The sequence below is a fragment of the Staurois parvus genome, unplaced genomic scaffold (genome assembly GCF_062004578.1).
Source record: "Staurois parvus isolate SC_StPar_1 unplaced genomic scaffold, SC_StPar_1.0 ptg000050l, whole genome shotgun sequence".
NCBI lineage: Eukaryota > Metazoa > Chordata > Amphibia > Anura > Ranidae > Staurois > Staurois parvus.
The window spans coordinates 3,344,486-3,364,867 of record NW_028317846.1 but is presented as its reverse complement, the minus strand read 5'-3'; the positions used below and the strand labels follow the sequence as shown (position 1 = coordinate 3,364,867).

Below are 20,382 nucleotides of genomic sequence, written 5' to 3'. Positions count from 1 at the left end.
AGAAGTGATGGGTGCAGAGCAGGGGCGGACTGACAATTCATGGGGCCCCCGGGCAATAGGGGATCATGGGGCCCCTGTCTCCTTGCCCAAACTCAAGAAAGCCTATGAAAAAGGTACCAGGGGCATCTCATGGGGCCCCCTACTGACCCCGGGCAGGTGCCCGAGTTTCCAAATGGTCAGTCCGCCCATGCCGCGGAGCACGTTTGCCGAGGACCAGTGCTGAAGGAACGCAGGGAAGGCGGGGTTCCGAAGGTACGAGAGTAGAGGATTATGCGGAGACTAAAAAGAGTTTTGGGATTTTAGCCTGTCCCAGAGTGAAACATAATGAGACATAATTGGATTACGAAGCGGCCAGCGATTTGAAGGCCTAAGCCATAGTAGATTAGCGACAGAGAGAATCACAGTCGACCGATTCAAGAATGACCCATTGAGGTATTTCATACGTCGCATTGTACTTTGGCAATTGTGCAAGATGTGCAGCTTGGTAATACTTGGCAAAATCTGGGAGATCCAGGCCGCCCATAAACTTAGATTTATGTATAGTTGAGCAAGTTATACGAGGACGGACGGAACCCCAGATATACGTGTAAGTTCGTCGCTGCAGAATGCGGAGAAAATGTGCAGGCAGTGGTATGGCTAAGACTCTAAACAAATATAATATTTTAGGAAGAATGGACATTTTCACAACAGTGATTCTGCCCATCTAAGCCAATGGCAGGGAGAACCATTTGGTCATGAGACTAGTAAGGTGGGTTAGGATAGGTAAGTAATTGGCAGAATAAAGGCCCGATGGGCTAGCAGTCAGTTTAATGCCTACATAGGGAATGGATTGCTGGGACCAAGCAAATAGTAGAACCTGTTGCAGATGAGCCAGCTCCGGAGGAGGTAGGGAGAAACTTAAGCTATCGACTTTTGGGGGTAACGTATAGGCCGGAGATATGGCCAAAATTCTGAAATAGCCGGAGTAAAGTTGGAGTGGAGGACAGTGGGGAGGTGGGAAAGAGGAGCACGTCGTTAGCAAAGAGGCAAAGCTTATGGTGGGAACCTCCAAACTCAAGTCCTCGTATATCAGGATCAGCTCTTATCAAGAGGGCCAAAGGTTCAATGGCTAGGGCAAAGAGCAACGGAGAAAGCGGGCAGCCTTGGCGGGTGCCGCGCAGAATTGGAAATGAGGCTGAATTGTGCCCCAAGTACCTAACGCAAGCCGATGGTTCACAGTATAAGGAGGAGATCCACGGCAGAAAATGAGTTCCAAACCCCCAGTGACGTAGAATAAAGTCAAGGTAGGGCCACGGGACCGTGTCGAAAGCTTTCCTAATATCCAGGGACAAGAAGCAAGTGGGGCTGTTGCGAGTACGGGTCAAATGCGAAAGGAGGACCACGTGTCTAACATTGTCGCCTGCTTGGCGGGAGGGTATAAAGCCTAATTGATCATTGTGGACGAAGAGCCTATAAATGGGTTAAGGCGGTTGGAGAGGATTTTCGCGAGGAGTTTAATATCAATATTATGGAGGGAAATGGGCCTATAATTGGACCAGGCAGAGGCGTCAGAGTTGGGTTTCGGGATCATGGAAATAGTGGCCGTCACTGTTTCAGACTTAAAAGACTGACCGGTTAGGATGGCACTGAAGGCGTTTGCTAGAACTGGGAAGAGAAGGTGAGCGAATTTCTTATAGTAGGCGGCGAAGAAGCCTTCCGGACTAGGACGCTTATGAAGCTTCAGGGCCTTGATAGCATTCAGTTGGTGTGATTGGTTTCTCAAGGATTTCCAGTTGGTGGTCTGGCAGTTTCAGGAAAGTAAGGTGAGCGAAGATAGTTTCAGCGTGAGACAGGTCAAAAGGAAACTGTTGGGGAGTACAGCTGAGACAGGTGTTTGCGGAAAACTTGTAATATGCGTACTGTGTTGCTCGTGTAACTGCCCTGAGATACTTGCAAGCGGATCGGTTTAGTAGATCGATCTAGTCTGTGGCACAAGAGGGCTAGGAATGTGTCTGGTTTGTTCACTTTAGTATAATACTTGTGTCAAGACCTACAGAGAGAGAGTTCCGCTAGATCTGTGAGAAAGAGATCCAGTTCCAATCGGGATTGTTCTAAGGCCTTTTGAGTGTTGGGTGATGGAGTGGCTTGGAAGGCCTGATGAGAAGATGGTTGTAATTTGCCTCAAGACAGGAACGCAGCAGAGGTTTTTCTTTATTCAGGAAAGATGACTTACTGATACAGAACCCTCAAAGAACTGGTTTGTGTGCCTCCCACAGAAGGAGGGGAGAGATGTCTGGAGTGGAATTTGTTGACAGGTACTCCTGAAGAGCAATCTCTATGTCTAAGCTGTGTGAAGGATGGGACAGTAGATTATCATTGATAACCCAAGGGGCATCGGCATTTCACAGGGTTAAGTTCTCTCCACGTTTCAACTAAAAAGTAACGATGTAGAAGTTGTTGGAAGGAGATTCTAGAGGCCAGCAGAAGAGGCGGTTGGGGGGGGGATTTGCACAGAAAGGGGTATAGTGTGCAGTTAAGAGTCTCCGCAAACAATTAGAGTACCGCGTTTATGGCAGTCGGTGATAGTCAGTAGGTAGGAGAGGAACGGTAGTGGGCCCTGATTGGGGGCATAAAAGGTAACGATGGTAACGTCCGAATCGAGTAGTAGCCCCGACAGGATGAGGTACCGACCCTCAGGGTCTACAATCTCAGAATGAAGTGTAAAAGGGGTTGTGCAATGGAAGGCTATTAGGACTCCTCTACGCTTGGATTTTGCAGAAGCAGTGAAAACTTTAGGATCATGGGGGACAAATAATTTGGGTGTGGAAGTAGAAGAGTAGGACTTTTGTAAAATTTCCCATGCATGTATCCACTAATAATATGCATTTTTAGTGAATATATTGGTTTAAAAAACATTTACACAAATAACAGTGCCTAAAAAAATCAGTAGCACCTTCCTTTTATTCTACTGGTCTTATGCTTTCAGAAAATGTATGACATGAGGGGTCCTTCACAAAGTCTGAAAGCTGTAAGGGGGGGAAAAAAAAGGAGCGCAGGGCCTGGTAGTGAAAAAATTAAAAGCAGTCCAACTAAGGGATGGGCAACAAAGCAAATACCCTAACAAAAAGAGGAAGCTGATACTACTTAAGGTATTAAGTTCTGAGCCTCAACACCATCATCTTCCTGTGTAAGATAAGAAAGGGTTCAAGATAGAGCAGCCAGTTTAGACACATGCCTCAGAGGTGATGGCAACAAGAAACACCACCTTATGAGTAGAAATGAAGAGAACATCTCTGATGGGTTCAAGGGTGGTTCCTGAAGTGCCTAGAAAACAATTCAGATCTCACGGAGTCACAAGGAAGCGAACAGGTGGAATCACATAGGAGTCACTATGAACAATGGTCTTAATGAAGGAATAGGTAGCCAATGGTCTATAAAACAGGAAAACGAGCAGAGGCAGACCTGACCCTTGATAGTGCAGAGAGCAAAATGCTCGTCTAAGCCCAGCTGAAAGAAGGCAAGGATTCTCCTAGAGAATATCCTGGGGTGAAGATTTCAACTCACACCAAGTGAAGTATGCCTTCTACGTATAGTGAAAGACCTTTTGAAGAGCAGACTTTGAAGCTTTTAGAGATGCCAGTGTCTCTCAGAACATGGTTTCAACAGCCATGCCATTAAAGGCAGCGACTGTAAAGCAAGGTGGCAAATTGATCCTTGAGACAGAAGATCTTGACAGTCTGGGAGAGCCCAAGGAGTATCTGATCAGTTTAGAGTATCATATCTGCACTGGGCCAATCCAAGCTATAAAAAAAACAAAAACAAAACAGAATGCCACCATCTTGATCCTGCAAAGTATATAAGGAATGATTTTTCAGGGGAGTCCATGTTGAGTCTGAAGGAAGGAAATTCACAGTGGTCTAAAAGACAGGTCCTGAAAAACCTCTAGCTGTAGTGGTTCAAACTTGGCTGGCTGAGGAAGTACACCGGCCAATTGTCCACATCTGGGATGTAAAAGCTGGAATGCGAGGTTCACCCTAGGGCAGGGTCCGCTCTACTGCTCTTGTCACAAAACCTCTGGTTCCTCCCAAATGGTTATATGGCACTGCTAAGTATAGTATATTGTGTGTAAAAAATTTTTTATATATATATATATATATATATATATATATATATATATATTTATTGAAACACGTATTGTTCATTCTTGGACAGGCCAGTGACAAGACCACTTTACACATCAAAAGAACTCTTTGCTATGTCAATTATATGCAAGGTCACCTTGGTATTTGGGGAATAGCCTGTTTATCTAATTAGACATTTCAAAGGGTACATTGTTTACATGTTTAAGGATGATAAAGAATGTGAGGACCATACAAGAAATATTTATTAATGGTAATTAGACTCGAGAGGGTATTCATGGGATATGGTGAAAGGATGACTTGATTACCTGGTAAACACTATAGTGACCTTAACTGTTACCTACAGTAATGACAAGTGAAGTGTGATGGATTTTACCAAATCCACCACAGAAGTCTTTTCATGTAAGATCAAAAGTGTTTTGTAAGCCAATCAGAAACTCCTCCAGTAAACTGTATATCAAGTGACGTTTTCTTGGCTGGGAGAGGAGCTTCTTCCTTTCATTAATATGGAAGCACAGGTATAGATCATAACTCTCATTATTGCATGCATTGAAGCTACCTAGGTGCATAATATAGATTGGACATATGCTGGAAGGTGTAGTATCTCCATGCTTGATATGAAGTATCTTAAATGGGACTGTTTGTTGTAATATTTACAACTATTCAGCTTTAGATTTGTCATTTGTAACTAATATCTTTATACAATTAAATGCATCTCTCTGGAAAATAACTGTTGGGACTAATTGCTGCAGGAAAATAAATTTATAAATATACACTCGTCATGTGTCCACATTAATAGAAGACAACAGATTTGTCTTATGGACTGTTTCTGTGTGGACTTCCTCCTTCATGATATATGAAAACACTAAGGTTTTGTCCAGATAAATATGTATCAGCTATGACTCTCCAGCTGGGTAGTCCAAAGCTGCAGGGACAACCATATCCCCGAAGTTCCATGAATGTTGACTGGGAGACGGGATTACTCAGACATTAAAGTCCCCTGCACCAACAGGGTGTCCAGAACTTCTCCCAGGCCTGACAGGATGGCATCCAGTTAGATGATGTTCCAAAAGACGGGAAGGAAGGACTTCACTGACTCCACAGCCAAATGCATGAGCCACCCAGGCAAGGACAACATAGTCCTTGGTGCCAGACAAACCAGTTTGTCTAAGGACCGAACTGACTTGCCCCAAGATGATGGAATGTTGTGTTGCAGGGGTCTGGAGAGAAACTGGGCAGATGGTGTGACAATTGTGCAAAATAGAGACATGGACACTGACAGCCATCTTGTTAGGTCGCAGCCATATTGTCTCTCCTGTCCTCCCCTCTCCCTTCTGAATGGAATGTGAGGCTGTAAGTGAACGGGGTCAAAAGTGCCTCTTATCTAAAACACAGCTAGATAAACTCCAGGGCTGTAAACCACTAATTAGTCTGGTTCCAGGGGGTCTGCTTGAAAACCACTTTCCTCTGCCCGATCATAAAACAATAACTCAGTCAGACATGACCTGTTAGGCCATTAGGGCTAAAGCATGCCATAAAACGTACATTGCACATGAGTCATTTTTCATACAAATTCATACACTTCAGCAGGAACTGGGCACATTAATATGAAGTATATATTCGGATAGATCATTTTAATATGAGTCAAACGAGACCTAGCATGACTATTATCAGTGCCAACAAAAGAAAATAAAGCAGTCTCTTATCTGGAGTGGCAAAGATATGCTAAGTTTGGTATCTGTGCGTTTAGAATAGAATTCTAAATATTAATCTGCCAGTTGTTAGGATGCTGCCTGTACCTATTGAAGGTTATTGACCTTAGTATGAAATTGTAAGGGATTTGGTCATAACCTTGGTTACCGCCCAACACCCATCCCCAAACTGGATGATTGGTCATTTGTTCTCAGGAGACACCCCTTTGAGATGATAGAAAAAGACTGACAGCCTGGAGAAAAATGAGCTCACCTTTTAACATCGATCAGGAACCACCTAAGACTTGAATGCCAGAGCAGCCTTTATTCAGACAATTGGACTCTGCTCAAACCAAGGACCTTTGCAAGTATTCTGCCTTCTGAACTTCTTTCTTTTGTTTCTCTGTTGTTTTATTGCTCTCTTTATATTTTTGTTACATCTTTTTCTGTAAATATTTTAATTGCACCATTTTTACCTTTTAGTAATAAATCCTATTTTCTGAAAAGTGTTGAACTGTCTCTAAAGCTTTTAATGTAAACTAAAGAATCTCTGAAGAGTGCTACTGTATGTAATAATCCTCTGAATACATCTGTCTGTGGTGACTGTGTGTATTAAAGATGCTTATACTAATGTGTTACTGCTAAGATTTGTGAGTTTCCTCCTTTTCTGTAAAAAGGTGGTGGCGGCAGTGTGAAGAGTTAATTGCGTAATTAACCTGACCCAGTAACAATCGCTCTCAGGCTGCTGGCACATAGATTGTGGTCCCGCAAGCTGGAAAATCTTTGTGCAGGGCACAGCTGAGAGTAGCATTGTTACGCAAGTGACAGCGCGGTGTGAGATCGGCTGGTCCTTCAGTCACAAGTTGGTGAGAAGGGCTGGGGTCTGATGCCACATACCGTCACAGATGGGACTGCTTAAAAGGAGGGTGCTATTAGACCTAGGGCTCTCATGAGGAAGCAGAATGCTTGAAGGGTCTCCTAATCAAAGAAAAACTCTGGCTTGAGAAGTGCCTAGGACAGTGGTGGCGAACCCGTGGCACGCGTGCCACAGCCGGCACGCCGAGCCTTATCTGTGGGCACGCCAGGAGAATCCAGCGGCGCGCTGTCTTCCCGGCTGTAGTGTGCGTGACAGCCGGGTCCCAAGTGCGCATGCACAAGAAGCAGTGCTCCTTGTGAATGGTAAGGCGGTACCTGGGACACATGACAGATCCCAGAAGCCGCCGGACCAATCACAAAGCGCAGCGCTTCTCGCGCATGCGCACTGGGCATCCGGCTGTCCGACGAGCGCCCACACTACAGAAGCCGGGAAGACAGCGCGCGGCTGGATCGAAGAACAGGTAAGATAAAAAAAAAAAACTCTGCGGAAGTAAGAGCGGGTACCTGTCAAATTCAGGTACCCGCTCCCCCTCCCTCCCCAAAGGTCAGCAGTCGTCCCTGTGCTGTGTCCCCAGTCTCTGGTCGTCCCTGTGCTGTGTCCCCAGTCTCTGGTCCTCCCTGTGCTGTGTCCCCAGTCTCTGGTCCTCCCTGTGCTGTGTCCCCAGTCTCTGGTCCTCCCTGTGCTGTGTCCCCAGTCTCTGGTCCTCCCTGTGCTGTGTCCCCAGTCTCTGGTCATCCCTGTGCTGTGTCCCCAGTCTCTGGTCCTCCCTGTGCTGTGTCCCCAGTCTCTGGTCCTCCCTGTGCTGTGTCCCCAGTCTCTGGTCCTCCCTGTGCTGTGTCCCCAGTCTCTGGTCCTCCCTGTGCTGTGTCCCCAGTCTCTGGTCCTCCCTGTGCTGTGTCCCCAGTCTCTGGTCCTCCCTGTGCTGTGTCCCCAGTCTCTGGTCGTCCCTGTGCTGTGTCCCCAGTCTCTGGTCGTCCCTGTGCTGTGTCCCCAGTCTCTGGTCGTCCCTGTGCTGTGTCCCCAGTCTCTGGTCGTCCCTGTGCTGTGTCCCCAGTCTCTGGTCGTCCCTGTGCTGTGTCCCCAGTCTCTGGTCGTCCCTGTGCTGTGTCCCCAGTCTCTGGTCGTCCCTGTGCTGTGTCCCCAGTCTCTGGTCGTCCCTGTGCTGTGTCCCCAGTCTCTGGTCGTCCCTGTGCTGTGTCCCCAGTCTCTGGTCGTCCCTGTGCTGTGTCCCCAGTCTCTGGTCGTCCCTGTGCTGTGTCCCCAGTCTCTGGTCGTCCCTGTGCTGTGTCCCCAGTCTCTGGTCGTCCCTGTGCTGTGTCCCCAGTCTCTGGTCGTCCCTGTGCTGTGTCCCCAGTCTCTGGTCGTCCCTGTGCTGTGTCCCCAGTCTCTGGTCGTCCCTGTGCTGTGTCCCCAGTCTCTGGTCGTCCCTGTGCTGTGTCCCCAGTCTCTGGTCGTCCCTGTGCTGTGTCCCCAGTCTCTGGTCGTCCCTGTGCTGTGTCCCCAGTCTCTGGTCGTCCCTGTGCTGTGTCCCCAGTCTCTGGTCGTCCCTGTGCTGTGTCCCCAGTCTCTGGTCGTCCCTGTGCTGTGTCCCCAGTCTCTGGTCGTCCCTGTGCTGTGTCCCCAGTCTCTGGTCCTCCCTGTGCTGTGTCCCCAGTCTCTGGTCCTCCCTGTGCTGTGTCCCCAGTCTCTGGTCCTCCCTGTGCTGTGTCCCCAGTCTCTGGTCCTCCCTGTGCTGTGTCCCCAGTCTCTGGTCCTCCCTGTGCTGTGTCCCCAGTCTCTGGTCCTCCCTGTGCTGTGTCCCCAGTCTCTGGTCCTCCCTGTGCTGTGTCCCCAGTCTCTGGTCCTCCCTGTGCTGTGTCCCCAGTCTCTGGTCCTCCCTGTGCTGTGTCCCCAGTCTCTGGTCGTCCCTGTGCTGTGTCCCCAGTCTCTGGTCGTCCCTGTGCTGTGTCCCCAGTCTCTGGTCGTCCCTGTGCTGTGTCCCCAGTCTCTGGTCGTCCCTGTGCTGTGTCCCCAGTCTCTGGTCGTCCCTGTGCTGTGTCCCCAGTCTCTGGTCGTCCCTGTGCTGTGTCCCCAGTCTCTGGTCCTCCCTGTGCTGTGTCCCCAGTCTCTGGTCCTCCCTGTGCTGTGTCCCCAGTCTCTGGTCCTCCCTGTGCTGTGTCCCCAGTCTCTGGTCCTCCCTGTGCTGTGTCCCCAGTCTCTGGTCCTCCCTGTGCTGTGTCCCCAGTCTCTGGTCCTCCCTGTGCTGTGTCCCCAGTCTCTGGTCATCCCTGTGCTGTGTCCCCAGTCTCTGGTCATCCCTGTGCTGTGTCCCCAGTCTCTGGTCATCCCTGTGCTGTGTCCCCAGTCTCTGGTCATCCCTGTGCTGTGTCCCCAGTCTCTGGTCATCCCTGTGCTGTGTCCCCAGTCTCTGGTCATCCCTGTGCTGTGTCCCCAGTCTCTGGTCATCCCTGTGCTGTGTCCCCAGTCTCTGGTCATCCCTGTGCTGTGTCCCCAGTCTCTGGTCATCCCTGTGCTGTGTCCGCAGTCTCTGGTCATCCCTGTGCTGTGTCCGCAGTCTCTGGTCATCCCTGTACTGTGTCCGCAGTCTCTGGTCATCCCTGTACTGTGTCCGCAGTCTCTGGTCATCCCTGTACTGTGTCCGCAGTCTCTGGTCATCCCTGTACTGTGTCCGCAGTCTCTGGTCATCCCTGTACTGTGTCCGCAGTCTCTGGTCATCCCTGTACTGTGTCCGCAGTCCTGGTCATCCCTGTACTGTGTCCGCAGTCTCTGGTCATCCCTGTACTGTGTCCGCAGTCTCTGGTCATCCCTGTACTGTGTCCGCAGTCTCTGGTCATCCCTGTACTGTGTCCGCAGTCCTGGTCATCCCTGTACTGTGTCCGCAGTCTCTGGTCATCCCTGTACTGTGTCCGCAGTCTCTGGTCATCCCTGTACTGTGTCCGCAGTCTCTGGTCATCCCTGTACTGTGTCCGCAGTCTCTGGTCATCCCTGTACTGTTAATTAGTTTGCACTACTGTACGAGTTGTTTTTTCTAAACCAAAAGCTCGATATTCAGGTTTCATTGCAGTGTTGGCACTTTGAAAGAAATAAGTTGGTTTTGGGTTGCAGTTTGGGCACTCGGGCTCAAAAAGGTTCGCCATCACTGGCCTAGGACCAGACCCAGATACTACAAGCAATGTGTTGGTTCCAAAGCTGATTTCCTATATGGCAGAGCATCACCAGGGATGAAACCCAGCGTCTGGTGATGTCTATGCATTCCAGACTTCAGGCTGTAATTGACTGCAAAGGATTTGCAACCAAGTATTAGAAAGTGAAAGTTTGATTTATGATTATTATTTTGTCCCATTATTTTTGGTCCCTTAACAAGTGGGAGACACATATGCAAACTGTTGTAATTCCTACACCGTTCACCTGATTTGGATGTAAATACCCTCAAATTAAAGCTGATAGTCTGCAGTTAAAGCACATCTTGTTCGTTTCATTTCAAATCCATTGTGGTGGTGTATAGAGCCAAAAACATTAGAATTGTGTCAATGTCCCAATATTTATGGACCTGACTGTATGCCTACAATCAGACATGTTGCAACTACAGGGCAAAAAGGCAATGTTGCTAGCTCAGGGTACGAGGAAAGGTCTCAGGTACGCATGAACCAACTGCTGGTAGCAGGTGAGGGTCAGGTGGCCAGAGGTGACCACCGTAGATGGGCACAGCAGAACGCGCTAAGAATGGGAAATCCATATATTTTTGCAAGTTGCAGCAGCAGGATGATGTCTCCTTTAAGACTTCCTCAGTCCCTCGATGGATGTTAGAGAAAATTAGATTTTTTAAATCCACATAAATTCCTCTCTCATATTCAACTGGTAAAAGCCTTCTACCTTTTTATTGTCTTTTTATGTACTGCTTGTTACAGCTGAGCAGAGTAAGTTAAGGAGGGGTGTTGCTCAGAGCTGGTAACTATGTTTTGTGTCTAGTGTAGAATTCTCCTGTAGCCGGCTGTATATAACCCACAGTTCCTGAATGGAAGTGCTGGGTCCCTCAATGGAAAGTGATCTATTTCGTAGAGTACAGGACACAGACATCTAAAAAATAATTATGAATGGAATATATGCAGTCTTAAGGTGATTGGATACTGGCAAAAAAAAAAAAAAGCAAGCTGCACAGACATCCCTCTATATAACCTATCCCACTCCCAGCTAGTCTCAGTTTTGAAGGAAGATCATAAGATCAAAAGCAGAGGGTCCTGTACAGTATTCCAGAAAACATACTTTACTGCTAAGTCAAGATCCAAATTTTTCCTACAGTACAATACTATACAAAGGCTCCTTTAAATCATTACGACTGGCATGTCCAAAAGCAGTCCAACAGAGGGGTGGACAACACAAACGTTAACAGGCCAACATATATAGAGTGAAAAAAAAAAAAGACACTCAGAGCAGCTTGTGGCACATTATGCCTGAAACTGGCATATGAGGCGGCTTGCACATCCACTTGGTAGAACATATTAATAGATGCCCAAGTGGCAGTCTTGCAAATCTGAGAAAAAAAAGTCTGATATTAAAAACTCACAAAGCAATAACAGATCTAGTAGAATGTGCCTCAACAGGAAAGAGGTGTACTCTTTTCTTCAAAGGATAACTCTTAACCACTTCCCGACCGCCCTATAGCAGATATTATTATACAGTATTTATATAGCGCCAACAGTTCGCTCAGCGCTGTACATTACAATGGGGGACAATACATGAGAGAGTACAATAATAATACAGTGCGATACACGAGGGGTTCGAGGGCCCTGCTCCTTGGAGCTTACAATCTAGGACTGCTACAGGGCTACACGGGTGCGCAAAATCATGTATATATACGTGATTTTGCATCTCCGCGGCCGTCAATCACTGGGTCCCAGCTGGTGATTGCCGAGGATCTCCGACGGGGAGAACTGTATGTAAACAATACAGTTCTCCCTGTCAGCTCGTGCACACTGCTTTGGATGGCTGTGCATAGAGGTGCCATGTTGAACTTCCAGTGACCAGAATGAGAGAGTGAGAGCGATACCACCAAATTTAACACACCTGCTCCCCATTCACACCTGAGACCTTGTAACACTAACGAGTCACATGACACCGGGAGGGAAAATAGCTAATTGGGCCTAATTTGGACATTTTCACTTAGGGGTGTACTCACTTTTGTTGCCAGCAGTTTAGACATTAATGGCTGTGTGTTGAGTTATTTTGAGGGGACAGCAAATTTACACTGTTATTCGAGCTGTACACTCACTACATTGTAGCAAAGTGTCATTTCTGCAGTGTTGTCACATGAAAAGATATGAAAAAATGTTTACAAAAATGTGAGGGGTGTACTCACTTCTGTGAGATACTGTACACACACACACACACACACACACACACACACACACACAGTTAGGTCCATATATATTTGGATGCAGGCACAATGCTAGGTTTTTTCAGGTATTTACCAAAACATATTCAAGCTGTAGTTATATAATGGATATGGGTTGAACGTGTACACGTTCAGGTTTAATTTGAGGGTATGTACATCGAAACTGGAGGAAAGGTTTAGGAATTACAGTCTTAAGGTTTGGCAGGTGAATGTGCAGGAGAGTTTGCTACTGTCTTACCTCTGTCCGGAGGAGAGAAGGCTGGATGAATCGCCGTGTCTGCTGCGTCCTCCATGTCAGAAGGTGAATCTCCACCAGGCTCATTCTGCGGGAGCGGCGGCGCTCATTCTCTTGACTCCCGAACGTCATGTTGATCCGATGGCTGTGTGGGCCGCATGTAGAAATCAAGGAATCTGTGCAATTCATTTGGTTGGGATCGCTTGTGGGACACAGTTTAGGGGAACTGGGATGTGACCCTGCAGAGTCGAGGGAGGTTTGCTGGATTGGGGCGCTGGAAGCGGATATTTAGGCTGTGGAGGAACGGAGCTCCATTTACAGCTGGCCATCTTCTTCTGCGTCCAGACCATGCCCCCACGTTCACCTCTTGTAACATGTTACACCCATGTTCAGGGTGTAACATGTTATGTCCATGTTCAGGTGTAACATGTTACAAAACCACCGGCCCACACAACCATATCTCCCCTTCCCCACGAGTCCACATTTTGATAGATAGTGGCAGATCTTCTCCCCCGGCTAGAGGTCAAAAGATTTAAAAAGACGTGGCTTTTTGGGGCTTCCTTACACACAATGGGAAAACTACAAGTCCTGACAGCCTTTGACCGCTCAATGTTAACCATTTCTCCCATATACAGTAACTTTAAAATTCTCTAAAGTATTTTCCCGTCTATGCAGTATTTCTTCTATACTGAAAGTTTAGTTTACTTTTTTAAGCCATTCGTTCACAGTAGAGATTACCACCAATAAACACCAATGCTTAGGGATCAACCCATAGATGCGTTTAATAGATGGGGCAGGAGAGACCTCTTACACTAGGCGACCGGTATTTCAGAATAATGGAACAAAAGGCTCCATGAGTATATCCTGTCCAGTTATGTCTTTGATAATTAAAGCTATTCTTTTTAAAAAAAACTGCTATTCTAGGGAAGGGCCACCACTAGTGTGCAAAGATTTCAGGTGCATCGTACTCCCTCCAACACATAAGTGACATAGCCACCCTGAATCTCCTCACGCTCAGCGAAGTTGCATACTATCTCGCCAGAAGCTTGAAAGCATTTCTATTGTTTTCAAGTCAACTGTAGAAAAACATGCCAGTTTTAAGCATCAGAATGGGGAAGACAGGGGATTTAAGGTTGAACGTGGCATGGTTGTTGGTGCCAGATGGGCTGGTCTGAGTATTTAAAAAACTGCTGATCTGAGATTTTCACACACAACCATCTTTAGGGTTTACAGAGGATGGTTCGAAAAAGAGAAAATATCCAGAGTGGCAGTTATGTGTATGCAAATGCCTTGCTGATGTCAGAGGAGAATGGGCAGACTGGTTCAAGATGACAGAAAGGTAACAGTAACCCGTGTCAATATGGACCAAAATCTCTGAGGAATGTTTCCAACACTTGTTGAATCTATGCCACGAAGAATTAGGGCAATTCGGCAGGCAAAACGGCATCCAACCTGGTACTAGCAAGGTGTACCTAATAAAGTGGCCAGTGAGTGTACATGAAAAAAAAGCCCAAAAATTTTGAAAAATAACAAACGTGTTTTTTTCTTCATATATTTAGGCCAAAATGTAATCTGCTACATTTCTTTGGTAAAAATAACTTAATTCAGTATATATTATTTAGTTTGTGTATGTATGAAAATTGACTAATGTACTGAGGGCCTATCTCATTTCCGGAGGTCCTAAAATGCCAGGACAGTACAAATACTCCTCCAAATGACCCTTTTGGAAAGTAGACATCCCAAGGGATTTAGTAAGGAGGCATGGTGGATTTTTTTTAAGTTTTACATTTTACCCTACAATTATTTGGAAAATTAAGTGAAATTTGTATTTTCCCCACTAAATTGTCGATTTAACAACATATTTATCACACGGCATAGGCATACTTGCAATTACACCTTAAAATACATTCTGCTACTCCTGAGTATAGTGATACCACAAGTGAACTTTTTTCACAGCCTAGCCGCATAGCGGGACCCCAAATCCAAGCAGCACCTTCCGGCTTTCAAGGATCATAAATTAAGGTGTTACCAAACCCATAACAGTAAAATCAGTCTGTATATGCAGTAAAGCATGCTTGTTATACTCGCTGTGTAAAAACGCTGTTTGATCCTGACTTCTCTGATCCTCCGCTTCTTCCAATGTCTCCCTCTTATCTCCTGATAAAACATATAGTGTGGAGATACTGCACATGCTCAGTTTGGTGTGTATCAATAGAGAGGTTTTTTTTTTTCTTGGGAGAGTGCATGTCCAATCAGCACAGGGCCAATTAGCACTGCCCAGACAAGTCAGGGGTTCTGCATCCTCCTAGATAAAACTACTCCTACAAGATTAAACCAGTGCTCTGCTGAACACTGATAGAAGTCCCAAGACTGCTCTGACTGCTGATGAGAAAAGTTATTTAGCAGTTCATATTTACTAAAACAATTGCATTCCTATGTTCTGTGTACTGTGGGAGACCAGACAGAGTGAATGCAGGGTCCTAGGTTTAGTAACACTTTAAGCATAAATTACACTTTCCTGATTACCTATCACACTTTTGAAAGCCCGGGAGCACCAGAGCAATGGAAACACCCACAAAATGACCACATTTTGGAAAGAAAACACCCCAATGTATTTTCTATGAGGAATAATGAGTCTTTTGAAAATGCCACTTTTTTGCCACAAGAAAATGTGGAAAGAAAAAAAAACCTTTTTTTTTTTTTTTTTTTTTTACACAACGTTGTGAAATAAGATATTTCTAACACTCGGCAAGGACATGCTAAGAAATGCATCCCAGAACACAAACAGCTACTCCTCCAGAGTATGGCGATGCTACATGTGAGAGACTTTTTCACAGCCTAGACACATAGAGGGGCGTAATGGTGCAAATAAAATATTTCCAGAAAGAAGGTGTTACAAAGAAGCAAAGAAGAAAATAAAGGAAATTAAAGAAATTAAAAAAATAATTGAAAATGAAGAATACTTGCAATGTCCTTGGTTTTAACAGAGCCCAATTGATCAAGCAAAAATGGTAGTCCGGTTAGGTGTTCCTTGGTTGAGGTTACGAGAGCTGTCAAATCTGCTTGCAATCTTTTTTATTGGACATAAAGGGTGTGGGGAGGTGTTGACACAGGCAATCTGACCAATTACCTGGGTTAACCGCTTGAAGACCAAGCATTTTCTGAGACATTTTGTTTAAATCAGTGTTTTTTGCTAGAAAATTACTAACAACCCCCAAATGTTATATATTTTTTTTAGCAAAGACCCCAGTGAATGAAATGCAGATTGTTGCAATTTTTTATGTCACATGGTATTTGCGAAGCGGATTTTCAAAAGCAATTTCTTTTTGGGGAAAAGTACAGTTTAGTGAATTACAAAAACAACATATAACCAATTTTTTTTGTAAAATATGAAAGGGTATGTTATGGCGAGTAGATACCCAACATGTCATGCTTTAAAACTGCGCATGCCTGTGGGATGGCGACAAACTATGATACTTAAAAATCTCCATAGGCGATGCTTTAAAAAATTTTTTATGGGTTACCTGTTTAGAGTTACAGAGGAGGTCTAGAGCTAGAGAATCATTGCTCTCGCTCTAACGTTCGCAGTGATACCTCATATGTGTGCTGCAAACACCATGTACGATTTATGTACACGTTCACTTCTATGTGTGAGCACGATGGGATGGGGGCACCTCATTTTTTTTTTTTTTTTTTACACTGTACCTTCAATTGTTTTTTTGATCACTTTTATTCCTATTACAAAGAATGTAAACATCCCTTGTAATATTAATATGCAGGACAGGAACTCAAATTTTATTTATGTACAGCATTGCATGACTGTGCAATTGTCAGTTAAAGTAACACAGCGCCGTAGTGCAAAAAATGGCCTGTCAGGAAGGGGGGTAAATCTTCCAGAGGGCAAGTGGTTGATTAGACATCTGGGGACAAAAGACCTCAAATCTCTTCTTCACCTTTAAAACCAAAAGTTAAAAAAAATTTTTTTCATCTTTTGCTTTAAAAAAAAAAAAAAAAGTCTACTTCCACTGCCGATTGGAAGTGACATCACTCTGGTCCTCCATCATGGTGATTAAGAGTCTTTCATTGCCTCCATCTTCAGTATGTCAAAAAAAAAAGAAAAGAAAGTTCCCAGTTCAACTTGCCAGCCAGCTTGCTAACAACTGAATTAACCTAACAGTATGCATTAAAAACAGGGGATTAGTTAGCACACATTTGCAAATACATACGTTAGCTACAGAGTCACGGCACCCCGATATTCTGTGGTCCTAACTCTACAAATTTTGAGAGCCCCTCCATCTTCAGTAGGCTGAACTGTTGGTTCGTTTTTGGGGCCCAGTCCCCTCCTCTCACAGCTACAGAAAGCGATCCAGCAACTGAAGGGCCGCTAAGACTGCTTTCAGAAGAAAGCTGTCCGTTTGCTCAAAAAAAATAAAAACCCAATACCGGGGTTATGGTTGATTTCTTCAGCCATAACCCCGGAAAATCACTTGAAAACCAGGTTTATATACATATTGCGGTCTTCAAGTGGTTAAGGGGTGGTGGCTGGGAGGTCACCATATTTGATTGTATTGTGGCCCTCCCTTACATACAGTTTTATATCTTTCACTATGTACAGGTCGCATTCTGGAAACTAGTAGATTATTGTTCAGCATTAGATTTCGTGTCCAGGGATACCAAACACAGAGTATTTCGGATAGGTCTGTCACCCAGGAGGTAGGAGACTGCTATCCCTCCTTTCGTATGTGTTCGCTTAGTAATGTTTGACCTTGATTTTTTTCAGTATATTCCCCGTTCAAATATATACTTAATATTAACCTGTCTTGGTCCTGTTGGATTTTATGAATTGTGTGTGCATTTTGTTAAGTTGTGCATTTGGCAGAAGTCTCAGTTCACCCCACCCTTGACTGCTTTCTGCGTAGACATTTTATGGCACTCTGTGTTCCTAGTGCTTTAATTGCCTGAAGGATTTTGCCATAGTTTTACGATAGGTCACTTCCAATCCTCTCCAGAAAGTGATACACTGTAGGAGTTGATTACTATCAGACACTGCCAGATCTCTGGCCTGAGTGAAGATAACCAGTCCTTTGAAGACTGAGCCCCTTGTTGACTCAAGGCGCCTCTAAAACTTTAGCTATGTTCTGGAAAGGAGGGGGGCGGAGTATTCAAAACTGCTGGATCTCTGGTTTTATAAAAGAAAAGAAGATTACAAAATGTAATGGCTGAATTCTGTAGCAGCATGGCTGCTAAACACACAGCTTGTCATGTGCCCTGTCCGCATTACCATCACACCCCATAATGCCTTATTTCCTCCAGGACATTCTGCCGAGTTTACACTTGGGTTTGGGACATAAAAGTACATAATCTGCATACACTGAGACCTTGCACACTCAATGTCCAACTCTTACCCCTTTTACGTTTTCATTCTCTCAAATCGAGGCCAACAAAGGTCTTAGAGACATGACAAATAACATGAGTGACAAAGGACACCCCTATCTTGTTCTGTTAAACTCAAAAGGTTGGGATAAGCTGCAATTTATCCACACCTTTGTTGTGGGACAATGGTATAACACCGTTACCCATTGCATCATTCTTGGCCCAATGTCAAGAGGTTTCAAAGTTGCAAACTTGAGTCCCCAGTCTACCATTAAACTTCCCGGATTTTTTGTCAAAGTCTAATTGAACAAGCTGAAAAATTAGAAGCCAACGGGCTACCATGCAGAGCTGCACCAGATTTTGCACTCTACAGTTTTAGTAAATCAACCCCTATGCATCAATACTGTATTTAGACATAATTTAAATGGCTACAAACTAAATGCCCCCCTCCAACTATATTGCTAGAGTAATGCCTACTGTTCATATTACGTTACCTTGAACTGCACTAAAGCTAGGAATATAATTCACGATGCAACAGACTTCCCTAGTACAGAGAAATAAACTATGCAGCTAGCACAGAAACTGTACTGCTGAGTTGTTATTTTTAACAATAGAAGCCCAAGACTTTAAAGTGTGCTGTCAAGGGGACTTTAAGATGGGAAACCATAAAACTCAGACTTGGTAAGCTGTCTGTAAGTCAGGGCTCCTGCTTAGAAATGAACTAGACCTGGGACTGCTATTTCTGAAACCTTCCATCTATTATAAGGTAATGTTATTTTTCATTCTTACAGTTGTGTGTGTGTGTTATTTCACTGGTACAATGAGACAGGGAGACTTACAAGATGAGACAAAGTGTTACTAAACCCAAGACCCTGCATTCACTATATCTGGTCTCCCACAGTACACAGAATATGGAAGTGCAGTTATTTTAGTAAATATAAACTGCTAAATACATTTTCTCATCAGCAGTTAGAGCAGTCTTGTGACTTCAGCTAAACACTGGTTAAAGCTTGTAGAAGTTTTGTTTATGCTCTAGGAGGATGCAAAACCCCTGACCCTCTGTCTGAACAGTGCTGATTGGCCCTGTGCTAATCACATGCACTCTCCCAAGAAAAAAAAAAAAAAAAAAACCTCTGTAGCAATACACACTAAACTGAGAATGTGCAGAAGGGCTACAGGTTCAGTCTGTCTAATCAGCGTGGACATTTGAACAAGAGCAGGGGCAGAGAAGAAAGGATCAAACAGCCTTTTTACACAATGCAAAGGATTAACTCCTTGGGTTCCACAGCGAGTATAACAAGCATGCCTTATTGCATATTTAAACTGATTTTACTGTTGTGGGTTTAGTAACACTTTAAATTGCATATATGTTTTCTTGAAGTTGCTGCATGAATTTAAAGTGTTACTAAACCCACAACAGTAATATCAGTCTGTATATGCAGTAAAGCATGCTTATATACTCACTGTGGAACCTAAGGGGTTAAACGTTTGCATTGTGTAAAAATGTGTAAAATAGCTGTTTGATTGTGACTTCTCTGATCCTCCCCCTCTTCCAGTGTCCCCTTATCTCCCGATAGGACATATTGTGTGGAGTCACTCTGCACATGCTCAGTTTGGTGTGTATTGCTAGAGAAGTATTTTTTCTTGGGAGAGTGCATGTGATCAACACAGGGCCATTAAGCACTGTCCAGACAGAGGTCAGGGGTTCTGCATCCTCAAAGAACAGAAAGAAAACTCCTCCTACAAGCTTTACCTGTGCTCTGCTGGATACTGATAGAAGTCACAAGACTGCTCTAACTGCTGATGAGAAGCGGTATTTAGCAGTTTATATTTACTAAAATAATTGCATTTGCATGTAGTATGTACTGTGGGAGACCAGATAAAGAGAATGTGGGGTCATGGGTTTAGTTACACTTTAAGATGAATAGTGCCAGGGCAATTGGAGATCTCGTCAAGATCTGTTTAATGGATTAGGGAATCAAAGCCCCAAAACTCTACAAAACAAGACTTTTTTTTATATCCCACAGTACCTGTTTTAAAATCTGTCAGGCATGGTAAAATGTTTGCTTTGTTGTTGATTTCTTTCAGTTTGGATTCAATTGTAGCACAGTCACTCTCCTGATTTTCACTGCTGATCTGTGACATCTCTCCTCCGTTTTCAATGCAAATAAACATCTATGCAGAAGAGCATAAACAAACAATATGTTAAACACTTACAAAGCAGATTACACCCAACATACCCATGGGCTAATATGACTGAGATCAGCTGACTAGATAAAACACAACAAAATAATGTTCACGGTTGTCATAAACAATACATGACTCTTGAAAACTTACATCAAATGAGCCACAGCACAGTTATTTAGCTAAACTATTTTGGGTCAATCTTATGTTTATTTTGTCTTTTAAATGCACAAGTTTTTAAACTAATATACACCGATCAGCCATAGCATTATAAGATCATTGACAGGTAAGGTGAATAACATTATCTCATTACAATGGAATCTGAAAGTGGGTGTGATATACAGTATTAGGCAGCAAGCTAACAGTGTTTTGAAAGTTGTTTTTTAGAAACTAAAAAAATCAGACAAGCACTAAAGCCTATTACACACTATCAGAAAAACGGGCATAAAATACTGCTTTCAAAGAGATCATATTATAATCTGATTGTTAGTACACAACTTTCGGCTAAAATT

The 20,382-nt window shown here is 44.4% G+C and overlaps 1 protein-coding gene across 1 annotated transcript in view; it reads right to left on the bottom strand.

Annotated features, from left to right (window-relative positions):
• Positions 1-20,382, bottom strand: part of RNF17 (ring finger protein 17) — a 458,697-nt gene that overhangs the window by 38,133 nt on the left and 400,182 nt on the right. The window contains exon 33 of the mRNA XM_089666019.1: positions 19,717-19,861. Within this exon, the coding sequence (XP_089522145.1) occupies positions 19,717-19,861 (145 nt within the window). The remainder of the gene's footprint in view (positions 1-19,716; positions 19,862-20,382) is intronic.